The 19,352-nt window shown below is 54.4% G+C and overlaps 1 protein-coding gene across 38 annotated transcripts in view; it reads right to left on the bottom strand.

The window, feature by feature from the left end:
• Positions 1 to 19,352, bottom strand: part of NCOR2 (nuclear receptor corepressor 2) — a 227,989-nt gene that overhangs the window by 16,656 nt on the left and 191,981 nt on the right. For all 38 annotated transcript variants that reach the window (XM_085593368.1, XM_085593374.1, XM_085593370.1 and 35 more), the window contains 11 exons: positions 16,429 to 16,549; positions 15,284 to 15,518; positions 10,556 to 10,711; positions 9,963 to 10,102; positions 9,776 to 9,881; positions 9,012 to 9,116; positions 8,045 to 8,148; positions 5,539 to 5,689; positions 1,968 to 2,120; positions 1,488 to 1,574; positions 754 to 1,028 (listed from right to left, as the gene is read on the bottom strand). In XM_085593368.1, the coding sequence (XP_085449494.1) occupies positions 754 to 1,028; positions 1,488 to 1,574; positions 1,968 to 2,120; positions 5,539 to 5,689; positions 8,045 to 8,148; positions 9,012 to 9,116; positions 9,776 to 9,881; positions 9,963 to 10,102; positions 10,556 to 10,711; positions 15,284 to 15,518; positions 16,429 to 16,549 (1,633 nt within the window). The remainder of the gene's footprint in view (positions 1 to 753; positions 1,029 to 1,487; positions 1,575 to 1,967; positions 2,121 to 5,538; positions 5,690 to 8,044; positions 8,149 to 9,011; positions 9,117 to 9,775; positions 9,882 to 9,962; positions 10,103 to 10,555; positions 10,712 to 15,283; positions 15,519 to 16,428; positions 16,550 to 19,352) is intronic.

The raw sequence follows: 19,352 nt of genomic DNA on the forward strand, positions 1-19,352 counted from the left end.
GGCCTAGAACAGAAGGAGCCCAGTGACTGCATCCCACTGAGTTTCTACAGGATTCAGGATGCCTCATTCAGTGGTCAATACACAAAGTTTCCTCAGTCAAACAGGCAGCAGACGTCGGCAGAGCAGAGGTAACCACTCGGCACAGGGCAGGGTGGAGGGCCCATCCTGCATGTTTTGCTGTGCTCCAACAAGATGATGATGAGTCACTGCCGAAGGCTGCCCGTGCCCATCACGCCTCTCTCCTACACACACTGTGAAATGGGACAGGGCTGCAAGGTGCCATGGGAACCCTGCAAATATTTGGAGACCAACAGGAGATAGCATGCCGTGTTTCATCCTAACTACTGGCCCTGCTGGGTTGCCACTTGCCCATGAAGGGAGGAGACCAAGTTTATGTGCACCCAGAGTCACAAATGCTGAGGGCACCAAGCTGACTCTGTCCTTGGAAAAGAGGCAAATGTGTCCCCTTTTCTTTACATATTTAGATGGATCATTGCTTTCTTAACGTGCCAGGGTTTCCCTGGGCTTTGTACTTATCTGCAGGGAAGGATGATAGGATGGTTTGGATTGGAAGGGATCCCTTCAAAGGATTGGGCAGGACAACCTGCACCCAAGAAGAGCATCAGTTCTTACCAGTGACGCAACACAAAGCTGTCTCTGCTCTCCTTTTACCTTGGGAATGGCTCCCAGGAGCTGTGCAAAGGCAGCAGTCTGAGCAGGACTGATCTCATCTGCTGCTCACTCCATACTCACCTGCGTGATGGAGCCTTCCTTCAGAGGTCTGGTCAGAGAGATGTCTGGCGTCCGCCTCAGCTCCTCCCGGGGGATCTCATGGATTGATCTTCCTGCTTCTTTCACCGTGGCTACCAGGTCTTCGTGGGCTGATTTCATTTTCAGAGGAGTCAGATCGTGAGATCTGACCTTGTAGGCATCGGATAAGTCCCTTGGTGGAGTGTTTTCCCTCTTGAGCTGTTTGGCTTCTCTTCTGAGGTAGTCCTCATGGGCCTCCACATAGGACCGAGGTATTCCTGCAACCCGCAAGCAGGTGATGGATGCAGAGGGTGACTCCCCAGGCAGACCCTGGACTCCCAGTCCCCAGGCAGACCCTCACTTCTAGGGGGTCTCTAGCTAACACATATAACTCAGGGACTGGTACCCAAGTGAGCCCACAGAGCAGCTGTACCACTAACGCAGCTGGTCCACCTCACATCTACCACCACCTTCTGTACCCACTTCACACTAATTTCAACCTGCTTCATGCAAATCACGGACAATTTTATCCCTGACTTTGGCAGAATTTAGTTTGGTAGAAGCTGAGCAAGACTGAAAATGTCTCTGAGCACAAAGCAGAGCCTGCAAAGATCTGCAGCTGGACCTTGATGTGCCCATCCTTGCTTCCTCCTGTCCCATCCTGATGACGAGAACAGGGGGCCATGCACATGAGATGCTTCCCCTGTCCACGCCCATCCTGTGCTCCCAGGTCTTACCTTGTGTAATTGAGCCTCGCATGTGATGCTGCTCCTTTAGGTTATGGGGACTGTGTCGGTCTGGAGGGATCGCTCGACCCATGAGACCTAGAAGAGATCCAGGAAAGAAAGTCAGGCTGTGACACAGCAATACTTTACAATGAATACACGACAGTGTTATCAGGGATTCCTGGGACAACAAGGAAAAATACCAACAATTTCTAAATTATTTATTTCCCCTCTTTTTTTAATGTGCTTATTTTTTGATTTTTTTTTTTTTATTATTACTGGGGCTGATCTGTCAGGACTAGCACTCAAGGCAAACAGGCCAGTCTACATTCTGGTTTTTTTCCCATGCTGGTAAGGTGCTGTCCTGTTGGGATACCAGCTAACCACTGCCAGGACACTGGCAAAGGAAGATGCACCATGTAGACAGGAGACAAGGGGAGATCTCCACAGGTCACTAACATAGCACAGGTGAAAGGTTTCATGCAGACCCACCTTCAATGCTGGTAGATAAGGTATCACGGGCTGATAAGCCCCGGCTGATCCTCCCCTCCATCATATCATAGGTCCGCTTAGTTCCTGTGGTCTCGTGGGAAGCTCCCGAGCTCCTGCTGTCTTCTTTGGGACACTGAGAAGCAGCAACTCCACCTGTGGGGGGGAAACACCAAGAGGCATGGAAAGTCAGCAGGGGCCAAGAGAGGGTGTTTACTGCTGTTTGTGTGCGTTGCTGAGGGGTCAGATCCCGTCCCAGCATCAGCCGCCGCTACGCGGTGCCAGAAACGTCGCATGGGATTGGCTTCCAGGAAATTCAGCTGGTGTTCTCTCCCCTCCCAGCCTGCCTCAGACTCCTGTGCCTCCCTCTGGAGTAGGAGCATCCACCCAGTTGTGTCCCATTCCCTCCCTCGCTGGTGGGGCCATCCCGTAGGCAGCAGAACAGCTCTGAGCCAGTGGGAGCAGCTGCAGTTCCATTGAACTTGACTCTTTGGGGCTGGGGAGTTTTGTGTCTTTTCCTGTTTGTTTTGATTTTTACTAGACACCTACTGTTTGGGATCTTGGCCAGCCTTAACATCTGCCGAGACACTCCCTGGGTGAGAAAATCAGGGAAAATGGAGGAGAAGCGAAGCTGAGAATGATTCCTTTGAAACAGCACTGAGCACACACAGGAACTGGGAGAGATGGTGCAAAGCAGAACTGATGGAGTGAGCACTAGGGTAAGGAGAGACCACTGACTGCCCCCTGATCCAAACCTGGAGCAGGCTCCCTGCAAACAGGCAGTGGACATCTGTCCTGAGCTACAGCCCCACCACCAGCACAGCCCTGCCCGTGCCAGGCAGCATCACGCCCACCCCGGGCAATGGGCACCCATCATGTGCAGCGAGCTGTGAATTCAGCAGCTTCTGATCCAGCTGAATGCCTTGGGTTTATGCCATCAGCTCCAAACAGGATGTCAGCTAGGAGAGACAAACACCTCTGCCCATCATCCCTGGCCAGGCTGCCCTTGCCCAGGATTGCCAGTGCACTAATCCTCCTCTTTGTGGGTAGAGAAGGTGGTTGTACAATTAGAGAAAGCAGGGAAGTTAAAAACATGAATTCCGTTGTGGACAATCAGGAACAAAACTCCTCCTTGGCAAAACCAGTAATTAATAAAATGGGATTATTACAACTTCACACCCACTGTTGGTTTCCGCAATCAGCACCCACTCAATCCACAAAGTGTTTGGGGCTGTGTGTGGGGAAACAAGAGGGGGTCCGTGCCTGAGCCTCTGCTTCAGCTCCATTTGACAGCAGAAATCCGGGGGTGACGTTCAGAATCAGCCAAGCACCGTGCCTGCACCCTGTCATCAAGGCACATCTGTTGCCACCAGCCCTTCTGCAGGAGGGGACGTGCTCCCAGGCACCCTTTGTACCACCGGGAAGCAGGGGGAGGGCGCGAGGGAGAAGAGAGACTAAACAGAAAGAAAACCATTCCAAACCCACGTTCCTCGCCTTGCAGAAGCCATCAGCAATCATATGCAGGATGAGAATAACCAATCTAGCACAATTCAGCTCACACATGCTACAGGATCTCGTCTCATTACAGCTCTTTTATTTTAAGCACCCTCATGACACTAAAGAATTTGCAATTTTTTTTCTGCTTGCCAAAATTCATAATCACCAACAGTTTCAGTTTTCTTATTTAATTTTTTTTTTAACTCTTCTGCTCCTGGGCTGCTCAGCCTCGCTGGGCTCTACAGGGGGAAGGAGAGAGGCAGGGCTGGCAAGGCTGCAGCAGTTTGCAGGATCACTTGGGATGTGATAAATGCTATCAAGCATGTAAAAGGCTGCTGGGGAGAGGAAGGAATTAATTCCTCATCTGTGTCCATGGGGGCCTACTGTGAGAGGTGATGGACACAGGCTGCAGCCAGGGACACTTGGGCTGACACAAACAACAGGGGAGCGTTTGGTCTGCAGCTCTCCCTCATTGCCTGGAGTGGAATCCCAGCTCTGGGCACGAGCAGCCCTTGCTGCCAGGAGCACTCCTCATCTCTCCCTGATGGTGCTATTTCTGAGATCAGCCTTGTTCGACCCCCAGCCTGGGCAGAGGTGATTAAAATAGCTTCTTGCACAAACAAGTCCCCAAACGCTTCCTGCGCCCTCCCTGGTCCAAGCCTTGCCAACTGTCCCAAAGGGCATCCAGTCAAGTCCTCCTTGGTGACATTTCTTATCTGGGCTAGAGTTGACAGAGGAGCCAGGGGGACATGCTGTGAGCCAGTTTCCATGTGGCAGGCAGGAGGCACAGCACAGAGCCCTGTCCTGAAAGGTCCCAGGACGCACACAAAGGTGACAACAGCTGGAGCTTGTCCCCATGGCCTGACCTGAACCCTCGGCCTCCAGCCCAGCATAAGACATCCAGCCCATGATGAAAGGAGCTGCCTGCACTTGTGGCCATGAGGAAAGGGACTCTGTGGGACACTGCCCACAGGGCTGCCAGGCAGGCTGGAATGGATACTGTGCCCCAGGGAGGGAGGCACAGGGCTCAGCAGCTTCCCAGAGACACCAACTGAGGCAGCTGAGGCTGGGATCAGCTCCACAGTCATCTCCAAACTCAGCTGAGAAGGGAGGTGACACATGAGGACGGCCATCCCTGTGCACACCAGAGCACACGGCAGCGCTTTACCCCGAGAGGATTCAGGGCTGCAGCATCTCTGAGTTGGCTCTTCCTGACTACAGATGCAAGCCAGCAGGAGTCCAGCTCCACAGCAGAGATCCCTGACCCAGCACATGGGGAAAGGCAAGAATGGGGCTGTTTCCAGCCTCACTGGAGAGCAACATCTGCTTATCTCCAACAGGAGGCACCGGGACATGCAGAGCAGCTTTGATGGGCAGTGCTGTGATGGGCTGAGCAGGCGCAGAGCAGGCAGGAGCAGCTGGTGACCACCTGCTGGTACCACTAATGCAGCGAGGACTGCCAGCAGTTACCAAGGAAAAGCCTTCCCGTGCTGCAGGGGTGCAGCAGCAGCCAGCACACCCCCAGATAGGCTCCTTGTGGGGTGCAGGAATGGCTTCACCACCTCCAACAGCTCTAGCAAATCTCACCAGACACCGAGGCTGGGTCCAGGAGGATTCCTGCAGGGCAGCCTCATGCTGGAAAAGCCTCACAGTGCCCAAGTCAATGCAGGTGAGAACCTGACATCCAAATAAACCTCTATGCTGACTTGCCTCCATCTTGCAGGCTTGAGTCCACCTTGGCCCACGAGTTTGGGAGTGGTCTTGTAATGTTTTCAATCACTACAGGGTGATTCACCCCTTCACTACAGGGTGCTAGGGATGAAGGTCACACCTTCCCATCTGGTCCTCTCCTCATCCCTGTTTCTCAAAATCACTGCAACCCTGCTTGCCATCTCTAAGACAAGATAACCACACGGGGCAGATGGACACAGGGCACAGGGTGGGAAGGAAGAGAAACGCTGGAAGCAATGACAGGAGGCTGGCCCGTTGTATTTCGTCAGCCTTTCCTCAAATAGCAGCCACAGTGGCACAAACCCCTGGCATCTGCCCTAAAAAGGCAGAGAGGATTAGGACTTACCCTCGTAGGACAGCACGTGGCCTTTCTTCCCTTCGTAGATGACATGTCCCTTGGGCACGGCATCCTCCCTCGCCTTCTCTGCTCTGCTGGGGCTGTCTTCTCCGATTATCCTGGTAATGGTTCCTTTGTACAGCACTTCTGCCGGGGTGCCCTTGGAAAGCCACCAAGATCCATATTTAACAGTGTCACAAGCAATTAAGCAAGCGCCGTGCGGGGACAGGCTGTTCCTCGCGGGAAGCTGAGCGCAGGGAGCACACCCGGCCTCCGCTTCCCGGCGCAGCCAACAGCGAGGGACTTGCAGCTTAATTATTGATGAGAATGATAATCAGGAGCAGTGAAAAGGTACGTGATCTGTGTGAGGCTGCTGGGAAGAGGCAGGGCATGAGGAGAGCACAGACCTCCAAAACAGCAACTCTCAGCCCGTGTGTTTTGGGGGAAGCTACCTGGCCTGCTCCCTCTCCCCAGTTTGGGGGACAGGGCAGGTGCTCCCCTGAGGACGCCTTAGTGGCAGCAGGCGCTGCTCCAGCATTAGCTTTTCCCTGCAGCCTACTTCCCCAGCTTGGCACAGGAGGCACAGAGAGGTCCTGCCCACCCAGGCACATCTGCTGGCAGCAGTGTGACCTTCAGAGAGCTGCCTGTGTGCGGGAGCTGGCGGCTGGCAGCGCGCCCGGGCGAGACGGCAGGCGACAACTGAGCCGGTCCTGCAGCAGGTCGGGGAGCAGAGCCTGCCTCAGCTCTCCAACAGGAACAGCAGCAGGCTCCCCACACCCACCAGTGCCAACTGAAAGCTCTCCTTCACCACAAGCAGACGCAGCTCACAGCACCTGCCCCTCGAATCCCTTCAAAACGCACGGGGCTGGATGTCCCTGAGGAGTCGCCAGTGATTTTAACATGCTTCTGCCACTGTGACCTGCCAGTGCCAACTGGGAACAGCCACCATGGGGTGACAGTCCCCCTTCCCCATCTCTGGGAAGGCACAGTGATGCTGTCAGAGTGACACTCCTGCCTGACACCTGCCTACTCACCTCATTTAACCCCTGGAACTGATGCCTGGGGAAGACTTGGGACGTGATGCCCCCGCCAGCTTTGCTGGTGCTTCCAGGTTGTGCCACTCAGGCTCTTTCCCCACCCCTGCTCTCTACCAAGCCCCAGAGCAGCAGCAGTCCCCAAAAGCCACAGCATGCCAGCGTGTGGGTTCTGGTCACCCACCCTTGGAGTGGATCTGGGCACCTGGTAAAGGCTCCCCAGCCCCAGGTAAGGAACCTCCCTTCCACAGACGTGCTCGAGGGGATGTGAAAGCCAGTGATGACAGATGGCTTCAGAGCAGAGAGCACATATTCAAGATCTGCTTCCTGTGAACTGGGTGACTCATCTGAGATCAAGTATCAGCTCTGGTAGCAGGAGCTGCTGCCAGAACAGGGGGCTCCTTCTCCCCAGCAGGAGCAGAGGGATGCAGGCTGCTGGGCCAGCAGGAGAGTGAGGCAATGCCCTGGGTCTGGCCCTGGTACCTTAAGCTCCACCCAAACAAAGGAATCTGGATGGATTCATTAGCTGGCTGGATTCATCAGCTGGATGCAAAACAGTATCTCAACAAACTCTGCTGATCTCCTCAACTGGCACATGGAACTCAAGGTCCTTCATGCCCACCCACTGCTGCCCACAGCTGCTGCAGGAGCATCTGAAAGGATGGAGCAAGTGTTTGCTCCATGGGTTATTTACAGCCCCTGAGCACCCACTCCTGGCAGTTGTTGGACACAGGGCACCATGCAAGCTAAGCCTTTGCCCTGGGCCAGGATTCAGGATCAGGTCCCCAGGGCCAAAGCAAACATGGTCATCCTCCTTGAAGAAGGCAGGCAAAAATTGGAGCCTAAATGTCTTTAAATATCTGAATGATGGCCAGATAAAATCCCCACAGGAAGCAGATTTTTTTTTTTTATTCTCTCTGCTCTGTTACCAGATGAGCAATAACTCACACTGCAAGAAACTATCGCCCGCTTGCCAGCTGCTCTTCTAAAGATGGATGGTGGAGATTAAGGCCAAAGTATCTTCCTGCTGAAGGGCCTTTGGGCAGGACCCCCAGCACAGCATGCTCAGCCCTGGCAGGAGCTCTTGCTACCTCACCTGCCCCTCACAGCCTCCTCCCTCCTCCACCCATCTCCTTTGCTCCACTCCACTTTTTTGCCCCGGCAAGATGATTTTTCCACAGCCATTTACAGCTGGTTTTGCCTCTGCTCTTTACAGCTACAAAAGGCAAAGCTGGGTTTAAAGGTGCTCTGCTGTTTGTTGGGCTCTGCTCTTCTGCAGTCTTCACTCATGGGACACTGCTCATGTCATCCCAAGTGGGGGCTGTTTGCAGACCTCTCTGAGGGGCTCCATGGGGTGGGAGCATCACAGAGCTGCTGCACAGCCCTGCCCTGCACACCCAGTGTGCCCCACAAACCCTCAGTGCCCATGTCCAGCCCCACACGCTGCAGCTGCCAGCACCCAAGGGTGACAAGGGACCTACATGTGTGATGGACCCTCGGTAGGTGATGGGCGACTCCGGAGGGGGTCTGGATGTGGGTGTTCCTTTGGTGATGCTTCCTCCCGAGGCAGAGCTGAGGGAAGTACCTGTAGGACACAAAACTTGTGAGCTGGGGGTTGGATTTGCTGTTCAGCACAAAACCCGTGGGGCTGAGACTGCTAAGTGCAGGATTTGACCCAATCTCTGTGGTACTGGAGGGGACACCCTCCAAGAGCTGTCAGTGCTCAATCCCAAGCCTTCCAGAACCCTTTGTACCAAGTCTCTTGAGAAAAACATCCCTGTGAGTGTGGGGTGAAGAGGAGGTAAAATATAGTTGTTTTGAGGCTATCAGCTCCCTGCTGTCTTTGTGGAGGTGCTGGGCAGATTTGTGAGCCTGGGAGAAAACACAACCTGGCTCAGCCCCTCCTGATGTGATCAGAACAGATCTGTGGTGAGATGCAGCTCAGGGTGGCTTGAGTTCACTCACACAGATGTGTCCTGGGTTGGAGCCAGCCCACTGCACTCAGGCTCCTGGCTTGTCTTACTGGAGGTGTTCACAAACCAGAAACCTCTGCATTTATTTTCTTTTGCCTGGTTAATGGGGAAAGAAACCCATCAGGGTTGCATTTAACCAAAATGGGGTACCTGACCAGCTGCAGCAGCACAATGAAGAGCATGAAAATACCAATTAATTAAATTAATGTAATTTAAACAGGTCTTGCTTTGTCTCAAGCAATAAATTTTCAGGTGCCCCTTGAACACAAAATCTCCATCAGAATCAACAGTTGAGGGCCTGATTTAGGGATGTCCAGAAAAGGGGCAAAGAGACCCCTTTGGCTGGGCACAATTGCAGAAGTCAAACCTGAGATCACTGGGCAGCTGCAGCCAGTGTGGCACTGACCAGGCTTGGCAGTGGCAGCATCCCTCCCTCCCCACAGCTGGGGCACGTGTCCCCACCCCGGGTCCTCACCCCGCAGGATGGAGCCCTCCTGGGATGGCTGCAGAACCAGACTTTCTGGCTGGCTGGCCTGGCTTCTAGGAGAAAGTTGTTCCTGCTTTACTCCAGGAAAAGGCACTGGAAAACATTAACCACGTATCAGCATAGGTGCAGGACACGGGGCCACAGCCCTTGGCTGTGCCAGCCCTGAGGCAGCACCTTCTCAGCAGCTTTGCCAGTCCCAGCTCTTTGGGATGGGCTTCCCCAGGGTGGTGAATGCACAAATGCCATCGAGCAAAGCCAGATCCTTCACCCTGGCACTGCCCACACCATGACCAGAGCTGACACTGAAAACCCTGTGCAGGTTTGTAACAGTGGGAAACAGAGCTCATATCCCTCCTCCCCAGGCTTGATCCCTCACCCATTCCCTCCCGCTGTTAAGAAAAGCTTCCAAATCTGCAGACTAAACACTTTCTTTGTTCACTTCAGGCCATTTACTCTTTATCCTACCAGCCTGAGGAGCAACAATATATTTCCTTCCTTCGATCACAGTATTACCTGAAGGGTATTTATAGTCTGGGAAGTGTCCCTGACTGAATTGTTGCTTTCCTATACTGCACAAATTTAGCTCCCTGTGTCTGTGCTCCCCTGATGGACTAATCCTTTCATCCTCTTAGCAGTTCTCTCTGTGCTCCCTTGCTGTGGCCTGTGCTCCTCCTTTCCCCTATGCTTCTGGCAAGCTTGCTCCCTCCTGCTCTCAGAGCACGTAAGAAACAAGTCATCTCCCTGTTCCTTACCCAGTTTCTTGGGATCCATGCTTAGTGGCAGGCCCATGGTGATGGAGCCGACGGGGACCTTGGCGTGCTCGGGGCTGTAGGGTGTGTGGAGCTGGATGGGCATTCCCTGTGGGGCAAGAGGAGAGGTCAGGAGCAACCGATGGTTCCTGTGAGGCATCTCCACCATTCACACCTGTCAGTGTCCTACCTGGGAAATGGATCCGACGGATCTCTCCAGCACGGAGGGGTGCTTGGTGGAGGAGATGAGGGGAGGAGGGTTGGAGATGCTGGCTAGTCTCTGCAGCCCTGAGCGAGAGCTCTCATGCAGGTTTAGTGGGATGGGGTGTCCTGTGAGGAGAACACAAACATCAGTGAGGCCGAGGGCAGGCAGAGCAGCTGCAGCCATCAGAGAGCAAAGGGGGAGGGAGGGAGCAGGGGCTGGGCACAGTGGCCTGGCTGGCTGTGAGCCTGCACGAGCTCCAAGTCACACGGTCATTCTGGAGAGGACTGGAATAGTTTAAGTTACTGCCTTGTCCCCTCTGCAGCCATAGGATGAGCTGCACCCGACCTGTCTGCCCTCCAGCCAGAGAGGGATAAAGCCTGTCTGACTTTGCACCCACACTGCTCTGTGACAAACCACATCCCTACACCTGCCCCAGCCAGAGCTGGGAGACACACCTGAGCACCCCGGGACCTTTAATGAGCCCAGCCTGTGCTACTGGCTGTAGGCACAGCCTCTGGGCTCAGTCCCAGTTCAGGCAGGGGAGGGCACATGCCATGCAGCCAGTGGGATTTACTTGCCTGGTGGGTTGTACTGGAACAAGTGGGGCTCTGCCTGGGGAGAAGTTTTGATCACATCCCGGGGGTAGGACAGAACAGGGGGCCAGCACGAGGCAGCCATGGACTCGGCATTCAGCTTCTGAGCCTCTGCGATGGCTGAGAAATGCACGGGCTTGTCTGCAAAGGACACAGAAAGAAATGGTGTGGTCAGCAGCCAACACGAGTGAGGGGTCCCTGTGAGCATGGCAGGGAAGCAAGAGCCAGCTCCAAGCACAAGAGATGGCTTCAATTCAGTCCAACTTGGCCATGAGGCGAGGGCTGAACCAGCCAAGCTGAAAGGAAACAGCTCAGTGTCACTGCCTGCATTTGACAGCATTTCATTTACTCAGATCTGACGTGCAGTGGGATGTCTGTGCTGGTGACTCTGCTGGTGCTCACTGCCCACAGGAAGCTCCATGGACCTGGTGCCATCCCACCTCACCCAGGAGAGATGCCATTTGACATGCAGAGTCCAGCTCCTTTCCAGCACTTGGCCATTATTGAATTGCTCCTGGGCAGCTCCTGCCTGTGCCCACAGCTCCACCTCATCCCAGCATGGCAGGGCTGGAGGATTAAAGATGATGCTGCCAAATCCTTCCTTGAGGTTAAAGCCAAGAAGCAGCAATGCTGGCATTCCTCTGGTGCATCTGGGGGCATCCAGAGGGCACCAGCTTGCTGGTGACTACACTGTGGGGTGCAGCTGAGCACGGGGTGCCTGCAGAGCCCCAGGCCACTGCCAGGACCACGACAATGCCAGCACACCAGGGACAGGCTCGTCCCCACATCACACAGAGAGGTGAAAGCTCAGCTGCTCTTGAAGGCCGGCTCCTGGCTATAAACCATTTGTAGGCTGTGGGAAGGGGCCTGAAATAATGGCATCAATTTCTTGGACAGCAAGGGAATAACATACTGATGTTCTCTGAACACCTGGGACAAGCACGCTGCTCGACACTGTCAAAGACAAATGAAGATGGAGATGGGCTCTGGGGAACAACTAAATGAGGGAAAGGAGGGAGGCTCACTGGTCCTCTGTGAGACACAGGCTGGAGGCAGGAAAGCTTCCCAAAATTACCTGGTTCAGAGCATCCTGGACATCAGGCTGGGCTTGTCAGGGATATAAAAAGGCTGATGGGAGGCCAAGAAGAGCTTAATGATGGAAAAGCTGTGCTGGGGACACCTGAACCCTGCCCTGTGCTGAAAGATGCTGAGGAAAAGAGAGGCTTCATCTGCACCAACTCTATGCCAAGTGCATCCTCACGCTTGGCTAAGCAGACGGATGAGACAGCCTTTTCTGGATGGATTAGAGGCAGGTTTGGTAGGTTTTGCTTGTAATCAATAAACGCTTCATTTTGCACTGCCCTTCCTCCCCAGATCCACCTGTGTAAGGTTCACATTGACCAGAAATTAGGAACTGGGCAGTAAACAATAGCAATCACAAATGAACCCAGCCTTTAAACATCAATTTTTGATAAAAATAGATGCTGAATCCTGCTAAGCCTAATAATAGGGCTAGTAGATTATCAGAGGCCCAATTTAATGAGGCTTTACTACATTATCGTTATTAATGCTCAGCGTATTCAGAAGCTGGAAGATTATTCTTGTCCGCCTCAGTGAGAGCAGAAATCCATTCTGGGCACACAGAGGTGTGCAGGCACTCACACCTCTGCAGCCTGGTGGGACCAGACCTTGGCTGTGGCCTCTTCTGTCCCCACGCAGGATCCCAGAGAGGATCCCTTCATCCTGCCAACAGAGGGGAATCCAGGCACATCCTCCTCACTGATGGAGAGTCTCTGGCACACTCCCTGATCCTCCCCCTTCAGCTCGGCCCCATTCCGGTGTGGGGGCAAACAGCGCTGGGATCTCCCAGCTGAAGACGCTCCCGACGCCAAGGCGCTGTCAGCCAAGGCTGTGTGCACCCTGGATGGCTCTTGGAGAGCCTCGTCCTCCTCCCCTCCCCGTGGGAGCCGTCCCCTCCCCTGCGAGCCTCTCCAGCCTGTGAAATGTGGCCAGTTCCTAATTGCCCCCACATTAGAGGGTGGCTATAACTCAGCCAGCTTTTGATAAAATAGCACTTACACGGGGAAGAGAGAGTTCCTATTACCGTTTATCAAGTCCCTGGAATGGGAGCGAAGGAGTCAGAGTTTATATGATCCGTCATCCAAATTAATGCTCTTGGCTCCCCGTCGCCTACAGAGGCCAAATGAAACACAACTAAATCAACACAAAACACGCTGCTGGCGCTCCAACCGCCGAGTGAGAACCAAAGATACGCCCGACAGCGACTCGGCACCGGGGAAAGGGATCCGGACCCGTCTGTCTGCGGGTGGGATCCAGGCAGGGCTGCCTGCCTCTGCCCAGCCCCGTGATCAGCAGCTCCTCCTGGAAGGCCAGGCAGGGCTCAGAAGGCATGGCTGGCTGGCCTCCCTCCAGGCTGATAGAGCCCCAGCCAGGCTGCGAGGCAGCCAACGCCTCGGCCAGGATGTGTGCAAGACTTGGCTTTGAAGCAGATCCAGAGCGGGGCGAAGGATGTTGATCTCCGGAGCGGCTGCAGGAGTTCAAGCTCTCTTATCAAGCCAGGGAGGAACAGGAGTACCTGCTCTGGTGGAGCCAGCCCCTGGCTGAGAGGTGGCATAGGGCTGCTCTCCAGAGGGCTCTGCGGGCTGTGCTGGACTCTCCTTTTCACTCCAAGCCATGTGGCAGCATGATGTCTGCAGTCTGGATGCTTGCCACTGCACTGGGATGGCTCGGAGAGCAGGGGAGGGAAGGGATGCACACAGATTTGCCAGGAATATCTGGCTATCTCCCTTCTAACCCCTGACCCACAGCCAGGATGTGTTCCAAGAGGCAGTGCCTGAGTCCATACTTGTACTCAAACCAGGGCTTTGGGGGAGCTGATTTTTCCTCTTGAGGCAACTCATCACAAACCTGCTGCTTTTCAAAGGAGAAGTACGTTCCCACTATGAACAGGGGAGACCAGCCTATGTCTCCCTGGGGTCCACATGCCTTCCAGACCCACTGTGGCACCCAGCACAGATGCACAGTCACACAGGGCTTGGAGAGCACGCAGCTGGAGCCCAAGACCTACCGAGATGTTTGCAGGGATATAGGGAGGCATAATTACTTTCATTAACATGAAAGATTCAGAGCTGTACAGAGGAGAGAATAAAGTGCTTCATATCATTAGTGCTTCGCAGAGAACAAAGCAACAAAAGATCCACCTGGATAACAGATCCTTGTATTTGATAATGGTGCCAGCAGGCTGCAGAGTGGAGTGGGTGACTTCAACACCTAAAGTCTGCACTGCACCTCATACCCACTCATCTGCCTCACCTCCTCATCCTCCTGTGGCCAGGAGGAAGCTGGAGCTGCAGCACTGGGACACGGGTGATGCAGAGCCCTGGGCTGAGTGCTGGCAGTGGCACCCAGCTGACAAGGCAGCTCAGCAGTGCAGCATCAGATCTGCACATGATTACAGCACAGGAGATCAAACCTGATTACCTGCCACTGAGGGGGAAGAGCTGGAGGGAACTGTTCCACCTGGACAGCAAACAGGAGCACAGCAGGATAAGATCTACTGGAAATGGGACTTCACAGGTGGCAACACCACGACTTAGGGGAAACTCCCTTTCTTGCAAGGTGAGCAGTCACCTTCCTTGCTTATATGCAAAACATTGTGTGATGCACACATGGTGCTATTTATTGTTTGAAAAAATTGTGGCCAAGCGCCAGCAAACGACTTTTCTTGCAAGCACATCCTTCTGTGCAGAGGGACACGACAGCTTGAGGAATAACTACCTGGCCTGCAGTCCTGGCTGCCCGAGGGTGAACTAGCACAGTGATTTTCCAGCAAACATCACAGCCAAGTCCAGTGCCTCCTCAGCACAGTTTTATCCACCCTTCTCTTCCATGCACAAGCAGGTGATTTTTGCAGCTGCACCCATTCCTGTTCAGGATCCAGCTCTGGTGGACACTGTACCTACGCAAGGCCAACTTCCCTGACTGTGCCATTGGGGACAGCCTCTCATCTTCCTTAACAACTGAGCCAAGACTGGCTATGGGGGGCAGGGACACAGACTCTGAAACAGACTCTAACACTCAGATTAAAAACACATTTAGAGGATGGTTTCATCAGGACTTCCCGTCTCTCCTTAACCTTGATCCCCAGGTGCTCAAGCTAATAATGTTTCAGATGCTCTATGGTGGGAACCTCTGAATTGCTCATTAGGCAGCCAAACCACATCAGAGCTATTCCGGGGAGAAAGCACTGGGAATCTTTACAGGAACCTTTGGACTCCGAGTCACAGTATTAGCATTGATTTTAAATGAAATAATGGTCCCCGCTGTGCATTAAAAGCATTCTTTATAGAAAGCCAGCAAGGTAGAAAAGAGCCATTGTACCCAGAGCCTTGGCATGCCTCCAGGCCCCTCTGCTCTCTGGTGAATGGCAGATGCTAATAAAGGCAATCTTCACCTCCTTGGTGCTCCACACTGCCCGGCGTTTGCTGTGGGCTCAATGAGACATCATATACTGTCTAATGAACATGGGAAATTAGCCATGCCTCTCTCGTCCTGCCTCAAGATGCTATTAAAGAGCTTTCAGGGGCTGAAGCAAGCTTTCACCTAGGAGGGAGAAAGCTGCTGGCTGTGTACAGCTGCACGCCCCGGGTGCTCCGCGCGGATCAACACGCACCGACACGCACACAGCCCTACCTTCCTTCTCTCCAACAGCGGGGCTCCGGCTCTTCCCCCTGGGACTGCTGCTGGGCTGCTGCTGCTCCTTCTCAGCCTGCTGCTGGGACTGGGACAGCTTGCTCGGGGGCATGTCCTCGCGGGCAGACTCGTGGGCTTTTGTGATCTGCTGCTGGTAGAGAGCCAAGGCGTGGGGAGGCACCTGAGGCTTCGCGCTTCCACTCTGCAATACCCCCTCTGAGAAACCTTCGGAAATCTGCAAAGCAGTAAGAGTTGGTGAGGCTCATCGTGGTCTGCTGACATCCATAAAAATCTTGAAGATATCAGGAGTTATGAGAAGCCCCTGCCCTACACTAACATGGCAAGTCTTAGCAGAGACCAAACAGGGCTTCAAGGCTCACTAGCCACAGGAGATTTAAAAAGCCCATGACAAAGAGCACCAGCTCTGTGCTGGTGATACTACAGGAAAGAGTCAGACTTGTTCAAAACCTCTAATCTACAGCTATGTGCTTGTAGCTTTTGCCAGAAGTTACATTACAGCAGCCACATCTTCAACTACAATATGGGAAACTGGAAGAGCATCGGGAATGGGTCCTCCCTGAGCATGCAAACCCCAAAGCAGGGATTTCCTCCCTGCCCACCCTGCATCGCTGCTCCTCCAGCGCTGTCCCTGGAGATACCAGGATGCTTCTTCTCACAGCTCAAGCCACTGTATCACTACTTCCAATACATGGCTACTGAGCAGTCAAAAAGGGGGACCAAGCAAAGCTCCTGGGTGACTAAGGTGATATCCTTCAAGCACAAGATGAAGTGCAGGGCTGGGAAGGTGCACTCTTTCTTTTTAAAGCAATGGGAGGCAGCAGTCATGTGGCAGCGAGAAGCTTTTTCTGTCCAGACCTCCCACGATTTTCTGATAAAAGAGCTCCAGAGACATCCAAACGCTGCTGGCAGAGCTGCTCCAGCAGCTGGGAACACACTCTGCACGGGGAGCACCTTGCCTGGCCGGGGGCTCGCACCGCCCGGGCACGGCTCTCTGTGGGCCAGAGCCCATCCCCAGGGACGAGCACATCCTTGCAACCCTGAGCACACCACGGAGCCCAGTGGGAGAGGATGCACGAGGCACAGGCTGTGCTCCCAGTCCCTGCCCTCTCCAGCAGAGTACTCACAATGGGAGGGATGGCAGCAGCTCTCTGCTTCAGCTGTTTCAGGTCCAGTGGCTTCTGCGGCGAGGAGTTGAGCCGGGCGTCACTGGCGGTGTTGAGCAGGCTGGGCCGGGGGGACAGCAACCTGGAACCAAACACAACGTCAGCCATGGACAGGCTCCATGGCCCATGGCTCCCCCACACTCTGCAGCCTGTTCTGTGCTGCCAAACCCGGAGGACATCCTCTGCTTCCGAGAGGAGCGTGCTGGACCGCTGCTCGCTGCTGGGAATCTGGGTTCAAAGACAACTCCCAAGGGACTACATGTTCAAACAAGACCCTTATGTCTGGCTCAAGAGGCTCCTGAGCCCACTTTCCCTCATCCCCATGCTATTTCTAGCCAATCTGCTCTTGTCCAGAATAAACCTGAGGGAAAATGGACTCTAGAGCTGGCTGTTATGGAGCAAGGTGACCAGCTCAGATTTCACTTGGACATCATGCTACCCTCCAGAGCTCACATGTACAGCTCACCCAGGGCTGGGGATCAGCTTCATGCTCTTCTTCAAGGACTGTCTTTTATCAAGGTGCTAAAGCCAGGGCAAGCCACCAAGTGCAGGCAACTCGGGCCCTTGGGTCACTTGAAAGATGAGAGGCTGGATTTGGATGGGATTTGGCACTCAGCAGCCCAGCAGCTGTGCAGCCCTGCATCCTCACCACTTGCTCTTCCCCTTGGCTCGTTGAGCCACCTGGTAGACACTCAGCCAGCCGTGCAGAACCCCTGTACAAACATGGGGGGCATCCCCATGTTGCCACCAAAATGGGGTGGGATGGAGGCGTGCAAAGCCCTTGGGTCAAACCCTCAGCATGTCCAGCTCCCGAGCTTATGCTGAGACCTCAGGGATCACATTTGCCCAGGCCATCTCTGCTTTCTCTCTCTCCTGACTCCAGTTTGTTGAAGGCAGTTCATAGTTTTCAAGCTTTACAGCTTGATTTGTTTATTTTAGCTGTTATTTTAGTGTTCTCTTCAGCCTATAAATTTCAAGGTCATTCCATGCTCACCCTTGGATGAATAAACAAGCGTGGCGGGGCCATGTGTGGGGAATAAACTCATCATGGTGCTGGGGCTGCCCCGGCCCTCACTCTGCACAGTGCCTGGCATCAGAGGGGAAGGGGACCCACCTCCACACTGGGACCAGGGTTGGGCACCCAGGGGAAACTAACCAAAGGACAGCAAATTTGAATTCTTCCCTAAATAATCCCAGTGATATTTGTCTGTGGAGCCACACGGGTGTTGTGAAGCCACACTCCTGGAGGGGTGCAGTACCCCTAAATCTGCTCAGACACAGAGACAAGGGCACCCAGCACTTGTTCCTGAGACCTTCACGCCAGGCTGAGCTGTGGAACTGCCACCCCAGCAGCTGCTTGGTGCTTGAAGATGTACACTGAAGCACACTTAAAGTCCCTTTAAGCACCCTCAAGATCTTCAGGTTTCCTGAAGCCCTCCAGGATCCCAATGCTTCGGAAGCCAAAGTCAGTATTAAATTCATCAATATGCAAATTGCCTAATTTATTACATCCCTCCCAGCAGATCTTGCGCCAGACAAGGGGATGTCTGTTGGGTGCTTTGCTCTGGAAATCACCATATGAACAATTCTTGACACCTCTTATCCACCTGCTGCCAACTCAGAGCCTCCCAAACCCAAGGACCAGTGCCTTAAGATGGCTGATGGCATTGCAAAGGATGGGAAGAGTCAGAGCAGGAAGGGGTTGGCAGGCTCACAGCTGAGCCTCAGCAGTGTGGAAATGTCCCCTCCCAGGCAAAAAACTTTGGGGATGACCATGACACTGCATTTCCCATACTCTTCCTCCTTCTGCCACGAAGATGGATGAGGACTAATTTAACTTCCAGATGATCCAACACACTGACACATGACCTGGCCAAACATGACTGCATAGCAGCTCTGCAAAGGCAGCGGCTACCAGATCTCCACAGCGGGCTCCCCCAAGCCAGAGTCGTGGCTCCAACACAGCACTGGCCTGGCAGAGTCCCTGCACCTACAGCTGAGCCAGCAACGGGACATGCAGCACCGGGATGGTCGGTGCAGGTGTCTCCTCACCATGCTGCAGGTCTGTGTGTGGCCTCCCTCGCATGTCCCCATCTGGCGTGACCTCCTGCTGAACCACATCTTGGCTGTGCTCGCAGCAGCCCTCCTGCAGCACTCGCCACATGGAACCACAGACAACCAGCTGCCTCCTTCAGCTCGGATGAGTTAAGGCTGCGCCTCCTCAATCCTGGACATGTCTTTGCTAGCGTGAACTGCAGGAGGACCAAAAAAAGGCTGCCCCTACTCTGAACCCTTTCCTTTCTCAGCGCGGGGACACCCCAGCCACCCTCTGTCCTCTTCTGGGAGATGCCGGGGACAGCTTGATGCTTTCACAAGCGCAGGGAAGAGCACCCACGCCGCGCTGGCGCTGGGTGGGCGGGCGAGCATCGGGTGATGCGGTGACGGGGCGGCTCACGCGGCAGCGCGGTCCCGCTCCGCGCGAGTCACGCTGCGGCAGCGGGGCTGCGCCAACGCCCGCGGGCCGGCAGCCCTCGGCCCACGGGGAGGGCGAGGGAGCAAAGCTACAGCTGGCAAGGGCACCCAGTCCCCACCGGGTGCCAAAAGCTCTGAGCCAGCCGAGGATCAACCCTGTGGGTGCTTCTGGCTTGGGAAGCGCCCGATGCCAGCGTCAGCTGCAGCCTTGCCATGCCAGCAGGCTCTGCTCGCGCCCGCGCCTCATCACCACACCGGCTGAGAGGAGTGGCCCGGGAGCTGCGGGACGCCTGTTCAGTGTTTAATATTCCTGGAAGCTGGTAACTGTTTGACAGGCGAGATAGGCGCTGACTCAGCGAGGAGCCGCCGTGGAAAAGTTGTTCCCAAGACGACTTGCTCCTTTGCTGCTGAGG

This window comes from Lonchura striata, chromosome 15 (assembly GCF_050655825.1).
Source record: "Lonchura striata isolate lonStrDom1 chromosome 15, ASM5065582v1, whole genome shotgun sequence".
In the NCBI taxonomy this organism is placed as follows: Eukaryota; Metazoa; Chordata; class Aves; order Passeriformes; family Estrildidae; genus Lonchura; species Lonchura striata.